Source organism: Halictus rubicundus, unplaced genomic scaffold (genome assembly GCF_050948215.1).
Source record: "Halictus rubicundus isolate RS-2024b unplaced genomic scaffold, iyHalRubi1_principal scaffold0214, whole genome shotgun sequence".
In the NCBI taxonomy this organism is placed as follows: domain Eukaryota; kingdom Metazoa; phylum Arthropoda; class Insecta; order Hymenoptera; family Halictidae; genus Halictus; species Halictus rubicundus.
The window spans coordinates 2,667-24,961 of NW_027488755.1; the positions used below are offsets into that span (position 1 = coordinate 2,667).

The 22,295-nt window shown below is 36.5% G+C and overlaps 2 protein-coding genes across 2 annotated transcripts; both read right to left on the reverse strand.

Moving 5' to 3' along the window:
- Window positions 1-382: 382 nt before the first annotated feature.
- LOC143364014 (zinc finger BED domain-containing protein 4-like) lies at window positions 383-3,949 on the reverse strand. Its single transcript, XM_076804536.1, has 7 exons — window positions 3,318-3,949; window positions 2,229-3,012; window positions 1,409-1,684; window positions 984-1,333; window positions 704-902; window positions 561-622; window positions 383-490 (listed from the first exon to the last, which is right to left on the reverse strand). The coding sequence occupies exons 2-7, from the start codon at window positions 2,755-2,757 to the stop codon at window positions 383-385; spliced, it is 1,524 nt and encodes a 507-aa protein (XP_076660651.1). The 5' UTR covers window positions 2,758-3,012; window positions 3,318-3,949.
- A 4,393-nt stretch (window positions 3,950-8,342) lies between these two features.
- LOC143364015 (gastrin/cholecystokinin type B receptor-like) lies at window positions 8,343-20,279 on the reverse strand. Its single transcript, XM_076804537.1, has 5 exons — window positions 20,253-20,279; window positions 19,437-19,643; window positions 19,016-19,160; window positions 8,567-8,764; window positions 8,343-8,398 (listed from the first exon to the last, which is right to left on the reverse strand). The coding sequence occupies exons 1-5, from the start codon at window positions 20,277-20,279 to the stop codon at window positions 8,343-8,345; spliced, it is 633 nt and encodes a 210-aa protein (XP_076660652.1).
- Window positions 20,280-22,295: the final 2,016 nt, after the last annotated feature.

Genomic DNA, 22,295 nt, shown 5'->3' on the forward strand with positions numbered 1-22,295 from the left:
AATATAATATATAAACTTATTAATAATATAACTTATTAATTAACTATCATTAACCTATCAGAAGTTCTTAAAAAATAATACATAATAATCAAATGTGGTAAAAATAAATAAGTAATAAATAATGTGGTTTTAAATATAATATAAAATACATAATATATATTAAATCATGTGCGATATCTTTAATATAATATATTCATGAATATAAATAAGTATTACATTTTTAATATATTAATACATTTACTTTAATTGTGATTTAACTTACTTTATAAATTAACTTATTTTATTTAAATTAAAATGTAGAAAACTTAACTTTTCAACATTTTCTGTCACTAACCGCGACAACGTTTGAGTTACTATATTTCCAGAAGTTGAAAATAAACGCTCACTCGTAACCTGCGTCGCGGGTACAGCTAGGTAATGTTGGGCTGCTAATGATAAAATTGGGAATCTCTTGCGATGGCAGCCCCAACACTCTATAATGTTGGTGTCTCTCGAGACAACGTTTTCGTTAAAATAAATTTTAATTTCGCTGTTTTTTTTTTGTTGGCAAATGATTCTACTCTTTCCTCTTGGTTGTTCAATGTTTTGTTAAAGAAATCTATTATTTTAGATTTTGTCTTACCTAATTCAAAAATTAAAATATAACTGTGAATTTTGAAATTTATTTAATTAAAAATGAAAAATTATAATTTTAGAATCTTACCGCTGGTATTATTATTGATATTAATATTCTCTTGATTCTGTGAATTTGGTTTATTATGTATTGCAGAAATTTGGAAACAAAATTTTTCATGAGTTTCATGTCTTTTGTTGGGTGTTAGAAGCTGATCCTTAAAGCGGGGATCCAATAACATAGCGAAAGTATATATAGAATCATTTTCTATAATGGGTTCCATACGTTCCTGTAAGTCAAATATTGTATTTGATTCAATTCTTTTCGTAAATTGTTTCATTCCGATATTCGAATAAATAATTTAAATTACCTTTAATGCGTTTCGCACTTTGTTGCTAATATCTATACATACGATATTTTCGGGGGGATCTGCTTCTTGCAATACATGCATCAATGCAATGTACATTGGGTAATATTGAGATATCGTGGGATATAATTCTCCACTCATAATCACTGTGGCATCATGCATTGGTTCCAGGATGTTGGTTAATGCTTCTATAAATGTCCACTCCTGGCTGCTTAAATTATCGGGCATATGTTCCTCGGAGAGTATCATGTTCAGCGGTGTACGTAATAAGATTAACCTCTTAAACATTCCATACGTGGAGTTCCATCTTATGTCTATTTCCTGTATTAATTGGAGCGGTGTTGAGGTGGGATCTAGTGATTTTTGGATTTGCGTAAATTTTTCTCTTGCTGTTGTCGATTTTGAAAAATAAGTTACAATTGCTTTACATTTTTTTCTAACTTCTTCGTATTCTTGAAAGTGTTTCATTCCAGATTTTATGACTAACTGAAGACAGTGTCCAAAGCATGGTATCCTGGTCCAATTCTTATAACTATTTATTGCTTTTGCTATATTTCGCCCATTATCGGTGGTAAAAAAAGCCGGTTTGTCTATATCTATACTCCATGTTTGCATACATTTTAAAATGCTGTTTTGTATGTATTTGTACGTATGCTTTTCAGGCACATGATGCAGGTTCAACATATAATGTTTAAATTGAAAATCTGGAGTTATATAGTGTATTGTTAATGATAAAAAACTTTGCACTCCCCGCGATGTCCAGCCGTCCGTAGTGAATGCAAACACCGTGTTGCCTGTCATTGCTAATATAAATTTAACAAAATATAGTATTGGAAAATAAAAACGTGGGTCCAACCACGAAAAATCGGACACTTTCTGAAGTACTGTTTCGGATATTGTTCAAATTTGAATATATTGTAGTCTTTAGTGACCTATCAACCTTTCTCGGTCCATCCCATTGTGTGCGGCCGGCCGAGGCTGTATATTGCGGTGCAGTGTTCACTTCAAATAATTTTAATTTCGTCAATTACAAAACATTTTTTCAAATGACAACATTTTTAGTAGATACTCTTATGTGTTCTCTATAAGCTTCTAAAAACTCAATTTTTTCTCGTCTGTGAAGTCAACAATTTTTAAAATATCGAAAAATCTTATGAGATTCGTTCATTCATTTACTGAAGACTACAACATATTCAAATTTGAACGACAATCACGAAAAAATATTAAAAAATTAAATGTAATATATACCTGTAGATATTTCGTTTTTTATTTTTGATTGTAAATCTTCATACATTTTGGGTATGATCCTCCGTGAAAACGTGGTCCGTGAAGGAATTTCATACCTCGGTTCTACGATATTAATAAAAGACCGAAATCCAATGTCGTCCACTATGGAGTACGGTTGCAAATCCAATGCAATAATTTGTGCAATTCCTTCTGTAAGTTGCTTCGATCTACTTGAATTTTTGTCGAAGTATGCAATATTTTTATCTTTAACAGATTCAGTTTCGATTTGCGTGGTCGTGGGCAAATGAATTACACTACCATGCACAGCTTTCAAATGGCGCAGTAGTGAGCTGGTATTGCCGTATTTTAATTTAAATTTCTTATCACAAATATTACATTGTGCTTCTCCACGACCAATTTTTAAAAAATGCTGCCAGACATCACTTTTGGATCGACTAGATCGATATGTCTCCACGGCTTCACTATCATTCATGTCACTACATCCTGCGACCACGACTTCCATATCTTCGCTTGCACGGCTTTCACACATCACTACGATATTCTGAAGTAATACTGATTGCTCGAACTTTGATTTCCAACTGATCTTCCAACGAAGTCACAAGAAAAACGAAACCTCGCGGGGGTGAACATTTCCTCCACCAAAATGTAGAATGGTGAGGTTTTAGCCAATAATTACATTTTAGGGCGGTTTCTAAAATGACGCAACGCCCACAAACGAAATACGTAAAATCTGGGGATGACACTGACTCCCTTGTATTTTTTTTTTTTTTTTTTTTTGAGGGATCTATAAATTATCGGGCCTCTAGCGCTATGTGTGGGCCTATGCTACGTCAAATCAAGTGCCATTGAGATTGAGAGCGCTACAGCCAGGCTAACATTCCCAAACAAGTCAGCTGATACATTCTGGGAATACTAAACATGTAAACCAATAAATTCGTCAAAGAGCCATTAGAAAGATTCTTAAAAATGTCATCGTCTACAGTGGACCGCAGTGTAAACCTAAACTCCTAAACTGAAATTTGTGCTGGCCATACAATATGCATGCATCGACATCATATGCAATGTTCAAAAAGGCTAATCTATCTACACTACAGATATTTGCAGCAAAGTTTGCAACGCATTAAAGGTTATTTAAAATATTTATTTGAATATTAAAATGGAACAATTTAAAAAAAGCGTTACATCGAATACAATACTCGACTTATAGGAATATTTTAACACTAGAAAAAAAATATACAATACATGAAAAGTCTAGTTTACAAATTTCTGCACTACATATAACGGATCAAATTCAAGAAATCAAGAAAATATTAATAGCAACAATAATATCAGCGGTAAGATTCTAAAAGTATAATTTTTTATTTTTAATTCCATAAATTCCAAAATTCACCTTTATAAATTCACCTTTATTCACCTTTTAATTTTTGTATTAGGTAAGAAAAAATTTAAAATAATAGATTTCTTCAACAAAACATTAAATAACAGAGAGGAAGGCGCAGAAACATTCGTGAACAAGAAAAGTAGCGAAATTAACGTTTATTTTAATGAAAACGTTGTCTTGAGAGACACTAACATTGTAGAGTGGTGGGGCCGTCATTGTACAAGATCTCCAATTTTATCATTAGCAGCCCAACGTTATGTAGCTGTACCCGCGACGCAAGTTACGAGTTAGCGTTTATGCTCTCCTTCAGGAAATATAGTAACTCAAACACGGTCGCGGTTAATAACAGAAAATGTTGAACAATTAAGTTTCCCACATTTTCAGTTAAATAAGATAAGTTAATTTTTAAAGTAAGTTAAATCACAATTAAAGTAAATGTATTAATATTAAAATTATAATATCTATATTTACATTTATATTCGTGTATATATTATATTAAACATATCACCCATCATTCAATATATATTATGTATCATATTATATTTGTCTACAATTCTAGACATCGTGTCAGGGTCTGTGCTACGATCGAGTGGGACACCGTAATTTTTTGGTTATTTATTGGCATGTTTGGACCTAAGAATTCGTTACGGATTTTCCAACGGGGAAAGAGACCAGCCGTACTCCACTTAATGACAATTGGAATTGACGCATCGCAGGCCAACACTCAGCGGAAAGGCGACACCAGATTCGGGGAAAGATCCTTGAACAAAGGATCTTTGTGCAGTGTCCTACGAGACTTACATAAGAATATGCCGCAGTCAGTAGGCGTTGCACAATTTCTGTCAGGTTAATGATAGTTAATTAATAAGTTATATTTATAACAAGATATGAAGTAAGTTAAATAACAGTTAATGAAAACTACTCCTTAAAAATGGTCATAATTTTCATATTTTCATACATTCTAGGTGTATGTAACTTCGTAAGGATATTTTGATGATATTATCGATACATATGCAAATTCATTCGGAGGAACAAATTCGTCAGAATGCCAGAAATATTGTCTCTTAAATTTTGCACGTGTAACTTGCATTACTTCAAAATTTAATACAAATAAAGATTATGCATATGTTTGCCAATTATACCTACGGTAATTATAAAAAAACCAAGTATATTAAAAATTACGTTAATTAAGTTATGAAAGAAGTATCATTATTACCATTATGTATTTCATAAGAACGCAGAGTTTAATCACAGGTATCGCAATAACTCGCTCGCACGAACTTGTCCGATTCTTTCCGAACCCGCCCGACGAAGTCGAGCAGGCAGCCCGAAACTCTCGGGTAGCCCGAAACTATCGGGTAGCCCGAAATGCACGGGCCGCCCGAAACGCTCGGGCCGCCCGAAACTCTCGGGTAGCCCGATGTGTCATGAAGTATCGCGCGCCCGAATCAAGCCCGCCCGACTGTCTGCGACCCGACCCGACGATTCAGGCGCCCGACAATCGGGCGGCCCGCACATCCCTATTGTCGACAAATCGCGTGTAAATATACATCACAAGCTCGAACATCCTTCGGGATAATCACGAGCAATTAAACAAAGTTTCAAAAAAATTGGTTACTTGCGAACACATTTATGAGTAACAAATAATTCTCAGAAATTCAGAGATACTAATTATTTGAAAGCAATTGGAATGAATCCTTTTACATATATCAAAAGCTAGGTAGTGGAACTCGATCGGCGAATTTAAACAAAAATTGTGAAAGTTGCAAACTGGAAAATTTTGTCTCGTGTGTTTGAAAATTTGAAATGAAAGGAAAATTTTTATATCATTTTATATTCATTCTTATTGACATTCTTTCTATAAAAAATGAGATTTAATGCCTTCAGGTATAACTCGAAGTAAAAATATTCATGTGTTCGAGAGTCACGGTGTTCTTAAAAGTACCCTAAAAACCGTACAGTTCTTAGAAATGTAATTTCAAGATAAACGGCTTTAAAGTTTTCAACGATGGTCCTATAGCTTGTGATTTAGGTATACATTCGGTCCTATAACTTCCGCAATTTCGCAAATATTTACGTGAAATTTTTATAAAAGTGTTCACGAACAACGAGGCTTTTAAAGTCGATTCTTTCAAATTACCACTATAACCCCTTAAACGTGGAATTTGTAGCTTGTTTTCACAAAGTTGTCAATGCACGTGAATCACTGGATCACCGTTCGATGCGACCATTAAATTAGAGCAGATGTCGTTTTAATATCCGGGGGTTTAAAGTCCCATTAAAAATGATTAAGCATGAAATGTTCTAATAGCAGATAATTTGAAAATGTTTATAAATTGTGGTAGTATACGTTCTTTATGTAAAGTTATTATGTTTTCAGGTCACGTTATGTACCAGAATTAAGTAAGTTTCGAACTCACACGAGAAGATATGAGATAAGGAACTACGTGAGAAACATGCAAATGGTGGAAATTCAGAGCAAATGAGGGAAGAATTTTTTACTATCTTAGTGTAGAAAATTTAGTAAGCATGCAATTAAACTCTGTATAGATTTCACGACGTTGATGGCTCGTGTAATTGTTGCGGCATTGGTTGAAATGGCCTTCTCGTTTACTTAACTGATATAATGAGCCAATTTTGTATACGCGTAACAGCTAAATTTTTATGTTTTATTTGTACAGTACTTAATCGTATCGCCTGGCGATATTTGGCTGCAGTTACTCACCTTAAATACTCACCTTAATTTCGAGGATGCGCTGCGATCATTCAAGATAACTATCGTGCTGAGTCGTCCATCACCCCTGCCGTACGATGAATTCCGGACTGTTCCACTGGATTCAGTACTCTCGACTGTAACACGGATTTGCTTCGATCAGGCTACCGAGAATAATGCTGGGTCCAAATGCGCCGGTCGAGTCCGCAATTTAATTTTACAAGTCGCATGCCGGAACTTGTCGCGAAGTCGTTTACTGAATGAGAATTGAGCAATAGTTTTTAATGGAAAAATCTCATTCGGAAATGACGAGGAACATCGTCGTATGCGTCAAGCACAACACGTCTGCATCGATTTAATGAAAACTAATTTTGGCGTGATCGATAATACGGTAGTATTTGTTGGTGTTGTTGCAATATCCACGACCATCGACGATTAAATTCAGAGTGATTGAATGTTATTGTCGATAAAATATTGACGCTCAAACAATGAAAAATTGAAATAGTTTATTATCTGGCGTTTCTAGTCTCCGTTCTCGGATTGTCCGTTGTAACGACGGGAGTTGATCGAACATAGTGTGTATTTATCTAAAAATCATAGTTTATAACGGACTACAAGTTATGCTGCGGCGGGTAGTAGCATTGCCTATAGCACCGAGTTTCTAACAGTTTAACGCAGTTTCCGTCTCATAATTGCGTCAAGTTGCATGACAATGTGAGACAGTAACTGCTCGTTACTTCAATGTTAATATCATTTTGAGAATTACCGTGTTAAAGTGTTTGGCGAGCAAGAATTTGAATTTAGGTATATTGATATAATTTATATTTAATTTTTGAATTTATAATTTGAAGTTAAGTATATTTTGCGATTAATATAATACATTTGAATTTAAGTATACTAATTAACAGTCTAGTGCAGAGCTGTCTGCCCGTACGGGCAGCGATTTTCTCGCCCTGGGCATACACAGAATGGCTGGCTTACTCGAAGCCTTGTCACAGCTACGTGGCTAGCCATGGCCACGGCCTACCCCCACTTCGCTAAGTTACTTGCCCGTAGCTGTGCCCACCAGTATTGCCAGATCAAGACTTGAGTCCCCACTCTAACTTCCCCTTCCACCGTACTATTCCCCACGCTTCCGCCGCGGTCCGGTCACGTGACGCGTTCCGCCTCTGGTACTGACAGAGAGAGGGTAACTTTTTCCCCTCAATTCATGCTCCCTTCTCTCATCCGGCGACACTGGTGCCCACGGGCATCTAGTCTAGTAACAACAGTGAAAATTGCATTTTTTAAATCGAAAACCTATTTCACCTGAACTCGAGTAGAAATTCCAAACATGTCCGCGACAACTTTCAAGCATATTGTCCCACTATGACGAAACAAAAGTGTACAAGTACCCGATTCTAATGTTCACGGTTTACGACTTATGGCACTGTTACGAGCTCGGTAGCTAACTTTGGCAGTAACGCTCGTGCCGAGTCGTGGGAAACGATCGTAAACATTTTCGATATACTTACGACGCCGTTGACAGGTGGATGTTTGTCGTATTTCCTCTCGTAATCCGCGCCAAAGTTCTGCGCCGATTAACCAGTAGGCGACGCTCATTATGATTAAAGGGATCAGCAGCAAGGTTCCATCCAAAAACAAATTGACGGCGAGCTCGGTGCCAACAGTCGGCCATTCTTCTCGACATCTGTGTCTTCCTGAAAAACAAGAGAGAAATACCGAACGCTTACGTTTTTTAATTGTTATTCGTGGACCCAGTGTCCACAGTCAAAGAAACTGAACGTGGGTTTTACGCGTCCATGATGAAAATGGCTAACCAAACTGTGAATGCATTAGTTGATATGAACACTGTTGTCGTGGATTTGTCGTGGAAAAAAGATTTGTCCCCCACCCTTCCCCTTCTACGACGTTATTCCCCTACTTTCTGGTGGCAAGCATCCCGACGCTTCCGCCACGGATCGGTCACGTAACGCGACGCGCGCACCCAATTCGCGTTGCGTCTGCGACTGCGTCGTGACTAGCCTGGTAATGACGGAGAGGGGGTAACTGTATTCTCCTCAAGTATCAATTCCCCTGACAAAAGATTACCAGGAGATTTATAGTAAACAAACAAAATTAAAAAAACACGGAAGCTGATATTGTTTGAAGATATAACGATTCATATTTATCTGAATTTTACGTAACTAAATATATTTTCATGGATATACATATTAAAACTTCCGCGATGAAACAAATTCATACCTCCACGTAAACTTTGCAGATTTGAGACAATCAGCATAGGCGTGCCCCATATAAGACTAACTATCCACACTATAGCGATCATTTTGTAAGCGTGGAACTTGGTTTGCCAGCGCCTTGATTCCAGCGTTTTGCAAATAGCGAAGTACCGTTCCAATGAAATTGCGACGAGAGTCCAGACTACTACGGACACCGACGCAACTGCAATCAAGAAATAATACAGCTGCAACGAAAATATTCACACTCCCCTTAAACAGGAACAATTGTTTTCAAAGTGGACCGAACGACTTCAGTCTGTGCGTGACGTTGGAAGAATTAGATTACTAAATCAAGTGTACAAAATTAATGAAAAATTCCTGTTGCTCAAGATTGCGAATGAAAATGAAAAGGTCACGACTTTTAACTATTTCGTCCGACCCTATAATGAAAATCTAGAACACACCTTTTGTCAGTCTAAATTACAATACATGCGCAAAGTTTCGTCGAAATTGATTAACGTAAAAATGGCAAAAAAATGAAAAAAAATTTTCAATTTCTGATTCTAAAGACAGTACCGAGAATGCTTTTAGGTATTGTGAGAGTTCAACAATTTTAACAAGTGAGATTAAGGTAAGGCATCCAATTACTGTGGGGGTGCTGATTACCTTGCTTATATTAATTATACTTATTTTCAAAGTATAATGAATATTGAAAAAGAGATATTAAACTTCTTATTTATCAATTAAAAATAAGTATAATTAATATAGGCAAAGTAATTGGCACCCCCACAGTAATTGAGTCCCGTTTTCTGTGTCATGGGATTCACAATCAAATTTCCGGAATTCTCAGTGCAAGTTAAGAACTGAAAATCGTGGCGTGTGTTCATTTTTTAAAAATGTAAATATACCGGTATTCCTTAAAGTTGCAAAATTTTTTATATCAATGCTACGCGGATTGTCTTTCTCATCTGGGAAATCATTAACGACAAGGGAGTTCTAATGAAAAATTCGCTATTGCATGCAGCCTTCTTTTTTTGTCACAGGCTGTTCGTTCAAACATTCGTTCGTGACAGCACACTTCACAGTGTATATTCTAATTTATCCTTCTCGCGTGTAGATACAGCGGAGAGATAGCAACTAAAATTTCCGTTATATTTGAACTGGCAATTGTTTTCCACTAATTCTGTTTGCAGTACGATGCCCGCGGATGTTTTTTGCGGATTTCAAACGTAAACAATCTATCTGAACATTTTGTAAACATACTTTTGTCTGTCAAAATACAGTCTGTTACAGAGAAGTGTGGACACGATCTCCTCGTAAACAATTAATCCTTTTTATAAACATTTTTATAAGTACACTTGGCTAACTCTCAGACAATAGATACTTTTCACAATATTTTTAAAGTATACTGTCGGAGATCGTTCTTGTAGATTAATTAATTTATATTAAGCTTTTGTTGTTACTCGTGTAACATTCATTTACTTAGCATACAGTAAGTAATTAAATTCCGATTTTGATACTCTGTAGGTTAACCTTCGGATTTCTGTCAGTTCTAGGCCTATGGGTCATTTCTGACCCACGCCGATATTTCGCCACAGCTTCCTTTCGATATAAGGCGATTGCTCGGGACCGGATTTCGTCGTATTGCGGATGAAGAAGGAGAAGAGGGGATAGCGATTTTCTTATTTCGAAATAAAAAGCATCGTCTTATATCGGAATAAAATTGTATATAATGACGGTCGCAGTAATTATGCGACCAATATTCTCAATTAGCGATTATTGCTATAAATCTAGGCATACTTTCAACTAACTTTCATTGAACAAGATACTCGCTGTATAATTATGAAAAAATGTGTAAGATGAAATGTAAAACATGTGCATGATGTAAATAAAATTTATACTATTATTAACTAGCCATCTTATTTGAATTGTAGTATTTCTGATAATACACCCGACACTACAAACAGATATCTCTTATCATTTATGGCTTTGATTGTTACCGGTGGTGCATCTAGGTATGAGCAGTTTATTGTTGCACGTGACCGATGCTTCATAGTGTTTTTATCTACTATTGCTGCATTCCCACGTGCTCCGCGTTATAGGCGATTCCTATCGTGAATCGTATAACCTAGTAGCTTGATTTAGTGTCTAGTAGTTAACTGTATCTCTGGTGTGGACATTATGGTTTACTGTATGCAGAGCGTTGATATTTCAGATTGCAAACGTATTTTGTGTAACGGTTAATTCCGATTCAAGAGAACTTTATGCTTTCCCTTTGCGATTCACAAGGGACGATGGTGTGCAGTAATTTACATCGTGCAAGTTTATATCAAATTTATATCATGACAAAATATTATTCGACTGTGGAGTTTTCTGTAAAATAAACATTTTCTGTGTCAATTACTGGAAACAGAAGATTCATAAAAACGTATATTAACTCCAATGTGTACAAAACAATGTAACCAGTTTTAAATTGTTCTAATATTTATTCATTTTGGTCATAATGTCTAGTCGTCTCAGTAATTGTTTTAACAGTAGTAACAATAGCAGTCGTGATTCAACAATATAACTTCGATTAATGTAATTCAATAATTTTTTCAGTGAATTATGCAGTGAAGTATTGATATAAATATTTGTAGAAATTCAGTACTGTATTTTACAGTTCCTATTTTACTCGAGTACGGTGCTTCGCTTTCCTTGCTTTATTTCCTGCTTTCACGAATTTATTCTGCGTTAAAAGGAGGTGTGGCAAGGTTTAAACAATTGGTCTCGGCAAAATGTGGGTCAAAACAAAGTAGGATACAGAACCAAATTTACAGAGTTAACTATGATGCTTCGTGTTGTATTACGTTTTGGGCTGGAGCGCTAAAGTATTTTAATCTTCGTTCGAGGATAAATCTACCTAGCGGAGGTGAACACGCCTGAGATGGGCGGATAGTACTCTTGTATAGAGCTTTTTGCAGCTTGAGAGATTCACGCTTCACTCCACCGAATTAATTCTATTACAGAGACAACGACATTAACACTAAATCTACGGGGCGCCGAAAGCAACTATTTCACTTTAGAAAAGTGCGAACGAACGAATTTACCGATTTTCACAATATACGTCTGAAGAAAGAAATTTGTTGAATAATTCCCCATAAACTGGAGACCCGATTACTGTGCCTATATTAATTATTCTTATTTTTTAAGCCTACTTATGTGAAAAAATCATAAACAGATATGAGAGAGGTTCAATGTGAGGATCATTTACGTCATAACATCCGCAAACTACATTCGACAAACGAAACTTACACGATAAATGTCATCAAATGAATCTCTCTTTGAATTCACTTTACCAAATCCAACGAAGTGAACTTTTCTTGAGAATTTTCTTGCTTCCTACGCTGAAGTACACGTCTCTTTTGTTTATCCCAATCTCCCGAACATGTTTGCCCACTTCCCATAATCCACGAAAACCCAGTATTCGACGGAAGAAATGAAATGACAAATATTGCCTCCATTTTTCGTCCTCGAAACTGATCGTTTGCGTCGTCGCGGCACCTAAAGGAGGGCGTGCGAATATGTTCGTTGGCTGCACTCGTCCGAATTGACGCATAATCCGTGAATTCGTTGTCGACATTTGTTCGGGGTGCGACGGTAAACCTTCGAAGTTTCGGAGTTTCCGAAAACAGCTAATTTTCCTTATGTTACATTTCGGGTAGTGCAAAGCTGGAAAGACGGCTTGCGGCGTGGCACCGGGGCAGGGGGAGACATTTCACTGCGAGACCCTTCGAAGTTCGTTATTCGTCCTGTAGGAAACGATAGATCGCGTCGGGGGATCCAAGTGGAAACACAAATAATGAGTGAAACAGAGAGATAGCGAATAACGAGCCAACGCAAGTCGCTTAGAGAGCACCGATGACAAACGAAATATTTTACGGTTGCACTAGTTCACTCGCGCTGAACGTGTCTTCTTTGATCGTGGTTGTAGCAAAGTGCTAACTAACCTGATTCGTTGGTGTTCGCGTTCGAGCCAATTATCAGAAACGCTTCACCGCTAGTATCTCCGTAACTGTCGTATCGTCGGGCATGTCGAGCGACAGTTATGTTAGAGGTGTTACGTTCCTTGTAGTGTGTCGAACGTAGAGTAGGTTAGCGATTGAGGAAAGGAAGAGGGACCGAAGTTAGACGCTTCGACCCTCTGCTTCTCTATCTCCTCCGCTGGCCGACCTTTGTCTAGCCCCAAACATAAATCGCTTGTTACACGAGTAACTGTGATCGTGACTATATCGTGTTTGGTGTCGTTTTAATTAGAAAAACGAGACGAACACGGCGCTAGAAGTTTCATAAAAAAAAAAAAGTAAAAAATTAGAGGAGTTGCAATCTTTTGCTTCGCTCGCATTAGTGCGAGTCTCACACTTACAGTGGCCGGGATAAAATTTGAACAGTTACGGTAGAGATGTTTGGGACAGTCACCAGATTTATCAGCGTGAAAATTAGTTTTCATGTCCAGACAAATAAATCCAGACATCGAGTACATTTAAAAAGAAAAAAAAACAGAGACAAATTTGATGTCCCATATGAAATATGAAAAGCGAAAAGTCCGAAAGTTGACCGGGTCTCATTGTCATTCGTTTCAGGTCAGGTTCACATCTGTGAACGCTACAGCGCACACGAGTCTAAAATTCCCTTGAACTTCAGGGCTTGAGAGGATCGATTTTATGGGGAGACGCACATCGCAATGGGCGACGAACCGTTGAGCTGTGCACGTGAATGTTCGTGCTCACATCGCGCCATAGAGTATAGAGAAACTCGATGGGACGTGTGCTTGATTTATATGTCTCCCGTCTATTAATTCATTTGAGCGTTTCAAAATAGATGAGAAAGTCCGTCACTGTCTTATAGAAAATTGTTTGAGAATGTAACGTACAGCGGAACCAAAAATGACTCGACCACTGAACTTCCGGTTCTCGAGAAATTGTCCATATTTGAACGTATGATTATTTTTTTTAACTGCACTCAAACTGCATATTAAATATTTTCACAACCGAAGGACACAGGAGGACCATCTTATACACCGGTACAGGTTGAACCGTTTTTTTTTTTTTTTAGAAAATAACTGTTTAGTCTCGTCAAAATGACTACACTGCATCCCGTTAGATACTCGTTTACAAAGTTTCAAGGTGATATTCGGTCTTTTTATAGATGAACCTCTTAGCTGGCGTTCGGAAGTGGTCGACAAACATAAAAGAATACAGTGCTTTTTCAGGTAATACGATTTCCCTTGTACGTGGATTTTTTTTCTTGAAAAACGACTTTCGTTCCGTATCAATGTACAGGGTATACCAAAATTATGTGTAAAAACTATCCGAGTGAATTCTTCACCTTCACAAAATTACGTGCACAATTGTCCTTGATCGGTTTTCTCAAGGTCAAATTTTTTATTGCAGCATCGTAATCTACTCATCGAGAGGATAAAAGGTTTCAAAGAAAGTATATGCCTCGAGTCAATCGTTTTCTTAAAAAACGACTCTAGAGTTTGGTGGACTTTTTTATTCCATATGTCTACAGAGTGTCCCAGAGTGGTGTAAGCGTGCAGGGGATGATTCTACATGAGAAAATAAGTCGGAGATATAGGATAATTTTCTTTTCATTCGACGCCTCGTTTCTCGGAAATTGAAAATTCTGCGGGCGCGAGTGTTATTGAACAGGAATCGTCTGATGCGTTTGATCACGATCTGCTAATTCTACTTCGTAAAAACGCTGGCCACGCGAGCTTGTCGGACAGTAAAAATCTAGTTTAGCGGAAAATACCGGAAACCAGTAGCACAATTCGTAAGCGTCCGTGTGGTTTGTGAAAACAATAGAGGGACCTTCTCTGCAGATTCTCGAGTACCATGAAATTCGAGGATTTCGTTCCGACTATTGGATACGGCAGTCGGCGCGAGTTGACGCGCACGAAGAGAAATACACGAGGACACTTTTTACTGTCGCATATTTTCGTCTATGCTGCATTTAATTTGTATTTTATGGCATTCCCCTAAACTGTATTTTGGCGCAGCCGACGACACGACAATTACGGAGATGCTACTGTAAATTGCGATTTGATTCCGAATAGATAAACATTAATTTTTCTGCGGAAAGTCCGAGAATTAATTTGTATAATTAACAGTTCGGTTAAGAAGCTTGAATAGGATAAGGGATCCATTTACTGCGGGGTAACAATTACCGTGTCTATATTAATCATACTTATTTTAAAATAAAAATTTTTTAATTTAATATCTCTTTTCCAATGTTCATTATTCTTTAAAAATAAGCATACTTAATATAGTGCGCAGTAATTGGTACCCTCACAGTAATTGGGTTCCTTACCCTAGTATCCGTAACTCGGGTTTCCGAATTTTGGAATCAGTACCGGGAAAGAAACTAATCGATCTGGCAGTTTAAGAATTTAGTAGCCTAATAAAGTTCTTTACCTTGACTGTGAAAGCACGCACTGAGATCACGGCGGCGCTTAAATTTTGTTTTCATGCCCGGGATCGACGCAGGTATCTACGCCGGAAGCTCGATCACGGCGGATCGTATCTCTTGCTCAACCGATTTTCTAATCTATTTCTACGGTAAGTGATTTTGCTCTGTGGAATTTTCTCTCTCACTCCCTATTCGGCCAGATGGCCACTTAACGGGGAATCCACGGAAATCTCACATTTCCTTCTCGCTACGTAACTTACATTAGTTCCCTCCACTGAATACCTGAACTGCCCGAGAGAAAGATACCATTGGCAAGGATAAAAGATATCATTTAATTCAAAGAACTTTTTCTTGTCTCCTGCGACGATAATACTGGTCGGTATTAAATTGTACTACGTATCACATACACAGGATGGATCACCGCCAATTCTTTCGAAACTTGCGGTGCAGTGCTATTGCAATTTATTTTGCATGATTGATACGTGCGAGGTAATGAATATAGTGACGAATGTTTAATGTAAAATTGTCATATGCAATATTATTATTGATTCCTCCGGCTACGTTACACCTTGTTATATTTATTATAAATAATTATAAAACTATTCGAAATAATCCTGGTTCGACCATTCAAATAAAAAATCATCTTAAATAAACAATAAAAATTCCGCAAATTTTATTTTGACGATCTAACGCATGAAATATTTTAAGAATTCTGTATAAATAAATGACACAATAGTGTATAATATAAATAATTCCAGTGATTCTCGAGTCGGAAGTTTGAAACTTTGAACGATTTTTGCACCTCTTTATAAGAGGAGTATTTTTACTGAAAATACATCCGAGTCTCTTCGTTTTAACTGTTTTCGAAATACTCGTTCAAAGTTCCATGGTATTCCACTTCTTCTCCACAATGTTAGGCTCTGCAGGCTTTCTTTGAGAAAACTAATTAATTAGAACAGAACTGGTGTAACGATGTAAATAGTTCCTAAGAGTGCCGTCTGCTTCGTATGAGTCAAACAGTTTCGCAGACGGTCGAGGAGGAGCGCAACAAACACCAGATTTACGAGGAGAGTGATAATTTAAAGAAAATATTTGAGTTGAAATTAAACGTGGACGACACGAGAACGCTCGTTACGTACGAAGAACTCCTTAACTAAAACCGTTTTATCCGATAAAATGATGTTCACAGTTCTCCATCTAATTCTGTTGAATAATTGCAAACGTTTGTACCCGGTTTTCAGAGACTTCAAGATCTTCTTTGGAAAAAAACCACGTAATTTATACAACAAACAAATCTACCAGCTTGTAAAACGTTGGGAGACAATTGCAAAAAATAGTGGTGACTATGTAATTAATTAATAGAACCATTATTTGAAAATCAATGGCTTGTGTTTTAATTTCAAACCGGACGCGACATTTTCAGTCGATTTTTCGACATTTTTGGGACTCGCCGTACACTCATTATTAAATAGAAAAAGAAATGATAGGTAATTATGCAGTTCAGCGGATTTTCTCAATGTTTGTTACTTTGCTATCGTTTTACTATCAATTACTATTGCTGCAGTTTCACTGATATACGTAGAATTTTGAAAATGTCTCGAAGACTTAATATTCAGGAGCCTTCTCGACAAGATCGACCTGTTATGTAAATTGCTTTTCGATCGTTGCGATGTGTTGGTGGAGACAGTCGATAAACGGCATTCCCATTCTGATGCAACACCGCCGCAGACGTGTAAGTATGTATAACCAAAATTCACTGTAGTGGTGTTCACAGCTTGTTTCAAATATCTCGAAAACTAAAGGCGAACGGCGACTATACAGAAAAATAGTTCACACTCTTAATTTCTACAATATATTAATGTTCAATAAGAACAGATAATAAGAATTTTTACAATGCTATTAACCCGTATACATGTCCCCATAATTACTAATCTATTCTCATTAGGGACCCAATTCCTGGGGAGTGCCAATTACTGTGCCTATATTAACTATACTTATTTCTAAAGCATAACGAATATTAAAAGTGAGCTGTACAAAATTATTAACTGATTTTCATGAAAAAATTTAATATCTCTTTTTTAATATTCGTTACGCTTTAAAAGTAAGTATAATTAATACAGGCGCAGTAATTGGCACCCCCTCAGTAATTTGGTCCCTTACCCCGTCTTGGTCGAGTGTAAATTATTATCTCCTCCGATTTTGTGTTTTAAAAAATTGATTTTTTGCTGTTTACTAATTTCACTAACGAATGACTCCTTTCGGGGGAACGCGGCCATAAAAATCATTCTTGCGACGTATTCTTCGACCGAGTTCAGCGTGAACTTGATTCCCCAAACCATTAGCGATCTTAGTGTAGCAACTTTTGGAGCAGAAATCGTCAGATACGTTTTCACTTCACGAAAGATTACATTCTCTTCTCGGTTCGTTAATTTCTTGGACTGGCCGGGCCGTAATTCATTGTGAAGGGTTCGTGGTTCTGTGGTTTTTTGATTTTTTATTGCGTTGTCAACGAAAGATTTACCACCTTCCGGTTCTTCGATTTCCTGCGCAGTGCAAAAGAATCATTCGAATTTATCTGCAGATAAGTCCTGCTAGTATTTAACGAACTTCTCCAAATTTATTACATTTAATACATTTATATTGCTAATACGTTGAGTGCAATATTACGATAAACATGTACAAATGACATGCGTATACTCGAGAAGGAAATGCATGTCGGAAACAATTTTTTGCGTTGCAGCTCGCAAGATTAATGCGGCAACTGCATACACTAAGCAGTTTACCGCAGTTCTTTCTTTGAAATGTTTCTAAAGATACGGACGCGCTTTGTCTTCGTCATAAATCCTCGAGAATAATTGGAAGGGACTGAAATCTGGAGCACAGACGGGTGAAAACATTCAATTTCTTCTGGCGTGCTGTTTTTCAAGTTGTTATCCAAGATCCGTGCACAATTTCAGATGACACTTTTTCAAAGATCAATTCTCCAACGAGCTTGAAAATTCAATGTCATTCTTTTTATTTTACAGTTTAACAAATAATAGTCCGTATTTATTCAGGTTAACTATAATATTAAATCCGGGCAAACGTAGAAGATTCGACGTAATTTTAATCGACCAACCTTTAATTCCATACAGATGTTAATCTCACTTACAACTTGAAAAGTTACTAAATCATTTTTATTTTTCACTTGTATTATTCACAGAAACAAATAATGTACAGGGTGTCCCAGTATCGGTGGTAAAACCGAGAAAGGATTCTACGTGAAGAAACAAATCGAAAATGAAAAATTAGATTTTCTTCACTTGAGGCTTCGTTCTCGTGAAAATCGAGTTCAACTCTCGAACTCCTGTACTTCGGATGAAGAAGACGAAGAGGGGACAGCGATTTTCTTATTTCGAAATAAAAAGCGACGTCGTATGTCGGAATAAAATGTATTGATGGTCGCTCGAGCTTATCCCCACCGTTACGGGTTACGAATGATTCCGGCATAGGATGCTTCCCATCGAATAACGCGTGTTCGCTGCATTTTCATACTCGATTTTCTCGAAAACGAAGCTTCGGATGAGAAAATTTTATTGTATATCTTCCACTCATTTTCTCATGTAGAATCACCCCCTTCTCGGCTGAACCACCGCCGCCCCTGTGTATGTACAATAATTTAATATACTCTGGTACGTAGAAAAATTTCAATTTTTATGAACCTAGACTGCCAATCTTTATGCAGAATGTTTACAGGTCACTTTATGAAAGTCAGAATTCAGAGAAAATTTTCCTCGTCGACTCTAAAATTTCCTATTGTAAAAACAAGGTAAATTTTGTACTGTAAATGCACGAAGACCTGCAGCCTAGTCATCGGTAATCGTTGAATACACAACAATGATGATAGTTCAACTTTTAATAATTTATATAAAATGTAGATTGCGCAGATGTGTTTTGTAGAAATGACACGAAAACCCAGAAGGTTATAGGCCCCGAACCTGGGTCGTTCGTGTTGGATGGAACTTAATTAAACAATACGTACCCTGGAAGTACGATATAAGTTTGCATAGCATAATCCCAAAGATGAAATTCTTCAAAATCTGGCCAAGTAGAGTGAAGGGCATACAGAAGATACCGAGCAGCGGATCCGCAACTGCCTGGAAATTCAGAAAATGAATTTCAAACTTCTAATTAATTACTGGAAGGAAGTTGAAACCGTTCGACGTCGTGACCAGATTAATAAGGATCGTTTCGCTTAATTAAGTGGATTCTTATAGTCGAAAACATAAAAAAGAAAAAACATAAAATAATTTCGGTTGGATTAACACCATTTCTATCATACGAACAATTGATCGCTTTCATTAGCGGGACGTAAAATGAGTTCATTGGCTTATTGAATGGTATTGAGACATTATTTTAAAGCGTGTAGCCGCTTGTGTTTTACTTTCGGATCGGACACGAACTCTTTTGCAAAATCGTCTACTAGTTTTGACATAGTGCTTGTGCATTTCTTCAATAGAAAAATCATGAAATCCACATAAAAATCCGCAGTTTAATCGTGAGCACCGAGAATCAGGATTTTCATTGACCAGGGCGCAAATTATTTTTTCGCTCGTGGATTGCGGGGGACGCACGAGAGAAACGAAGCTTGACCTTTGGCGTCTCCTGCTCTAGAAAGGCAGAATGTATGCGGGCCGATGCGTTTGTTCGTTGCCGAATGTGGCCCACGTGAAATAGACTCTGGTGAAGGCTATTTTCCTGTTCGATTTCTATCCTGTCTGCCGAAATTGTATTTTCGTACCGTGGAATTTCAGCGACACAGACACATCGTGTCGTAACCGATCAAAATTGTCGCAACGATTCTACAGCGCCGTAAACTGTTCAACTGTTGCCAATCAATTGGAAAATCTGTTCTGTTTTGGCATTGTCACGCCGACAAGGTATTATAACAATTATCCTATGCGACGATATCGAATTTTTATTCAATGCTTCATTCAACGGAAACCCATTCACATGCTTCTATATTCAAACGGGAGGCTTCAGAGTTAATAACTTTTTCAAAAATTGGACCGAACGATTTGAATTTTCTCTTTTTTTTTTTGAGATGTTAGAAGGATTAGTTTTTTGAAATTGCTGTTGCTCGGAATTTTGATGAAAAAAGTGGAGGTCACGATTTTTATCTGTTTTATTTGTGCTCATAACGAAAATTTGAAATGTGCATTTTGCATGAAAAAGCTACAGAAAGATTTACACTAATAGTAATTTCAAATTGCAGTTACCCATTTGTTGTCATAAATGCGTAACATTGGCACTGTTACCAATTTTTATATGAATTTGCATTTTCATTGGCAACAGTTGCAAATCTAAGGCGAAATTAAGAATTTCCAGTATCAATGGTTGCGGATGAAGAAGAACGTAAAAGAGGATAACTCTACGAAGCTCCTTATCTTATTCTCTTTAGGCGACTTTTATGAGCAAGAAATGCATAAAAATGTCAACCTAATGATGATGCACAGTTCTATTTGCAGTACTTGAATATCTAATGGTTGCAAAAAGTACCTGATATTAAATTATCCACGTCTTTCTATTTTTTGATATCAAACGAGAAAAAATGTGTCTTTGGTGAAGAGCTTGCTCGATATAGAATTATTATTAGAAAAAGTATTATTAAGTATTTCAACACCACTTTTCATATAACAAGGAAAGTGTAGAAAGTGGAACCACATTTACATTACTGAAAACCATATAATTATGTTGAAAAGAAATGGGGGGAAGAGGATAGTTCAGATGAAAATGCTATGAAAAATTGTGTTAAACTGATATATTCATTGATAACATATTTAAAAATAATACCAGACTTTCTGTCATTATTTGCCTTTCAAGATATATGGTATTTTAACATTTTCGACAATTCGTATGTTAAAAAACAATAAGTTTTCTATCAAAGCTAAAAAAGTAAAAAAAAAGACAACAAACTTTGAGAAGAAGAAAATGGCCATACCACCCGGAGGGATATACATATAAGCTGATAAAAATCGTGACCGTAGTATAAACTTAGAATGTTTCTTCAGAATTCATAGTTTTCTATAAACTAGCAATATCTCTACAGCGAACGAAAATCAATTTCATTTTCTTTCCCTCTTCCTTGCTTATAAAATGAAACTGTTTTTTTTTTTCATAACAACCCTATAAGTGATTAATAGATTGCGGATTGCGGATGATATGTCACAAAATAATTTATAAATTATATAATGAGAACACAATGTTACACGCCGTTCAGGTGGTATTACATGAAACTGCTTGATTGTTTTATGCAGCAAATCTGTATCGCAGAATGAATACGTTTCGAGAGATGAAAATATTTATTATTGAAATTGAAAATACTCCGTGCATCCTGATATGAAAACATAAATTACTTAGGAATGGAATATAGTCATTTTGTCCAAACATAATTATGTATAAGCTGAATGATCAAGATACAGCTTTAAAGTTATTTTAATGTAAATAAAGTTATTTTAAAGTTAAAAACTGTTCTCTTCTTTTCTGTGAAAGTATTACAGCAAATTCAGTAAAACATTCATGGTATTTTAAAAATGTATTAGAGTGGACCAATATTTCCAGAATGATTATTCTTGAATTCCATGAATTTCAATATTCGTTTCAAATGCGTTTTCTAAAAGTTTCATAATGAAAGAGTTCATCTATATTCAGTTCAGACCTCGGAACTTCTGAAATGATATTATTTGAAAAATTATTTAAAATAACACGTTGTTTTATTTTATTTGTTTGGGATCATTTTAAAATTGTTCTTCGAAATTATATGAGATGACTTGTTGATCAGGTTTGAGTCTGGGGATCATTTCTTTCGTCGAATTTTAAGTAAAATACATAATTTTGATTTTCAACCAACAATATTGAAAACAACGGTGCGAAATGAATTGTTCCAAATAGGTTATTTCGTATTTTCATTTCGAATCAAATGTGCCCAGGAAAAGAGTTTTCACGTAATTAATTTGTAATTTGATTACAACGTTTTCGAATTTTGGCCACGAACTCGACCGAATTCGCCACTGTGCGATGGCTGGCAACTTGAGGTTGTACTCACACCCGATGGGGAGCTTTCGTTGACACATGTTTAGAAAGTTAGGGGTCTTTACTGTGGACGATACCTTGTTCTTAAGGGATATGGCCGCGGAGTGGGGATGTGCGAGGGTGTCTTCTAGTGAGCGTGAGTGACTTCTCATTACTTATCGTGGAACCATCCGGAGATGTATTCGGCACTTTAAGTAATTTTGCGAGTGAATCGATCTGGGAGCAGGAGC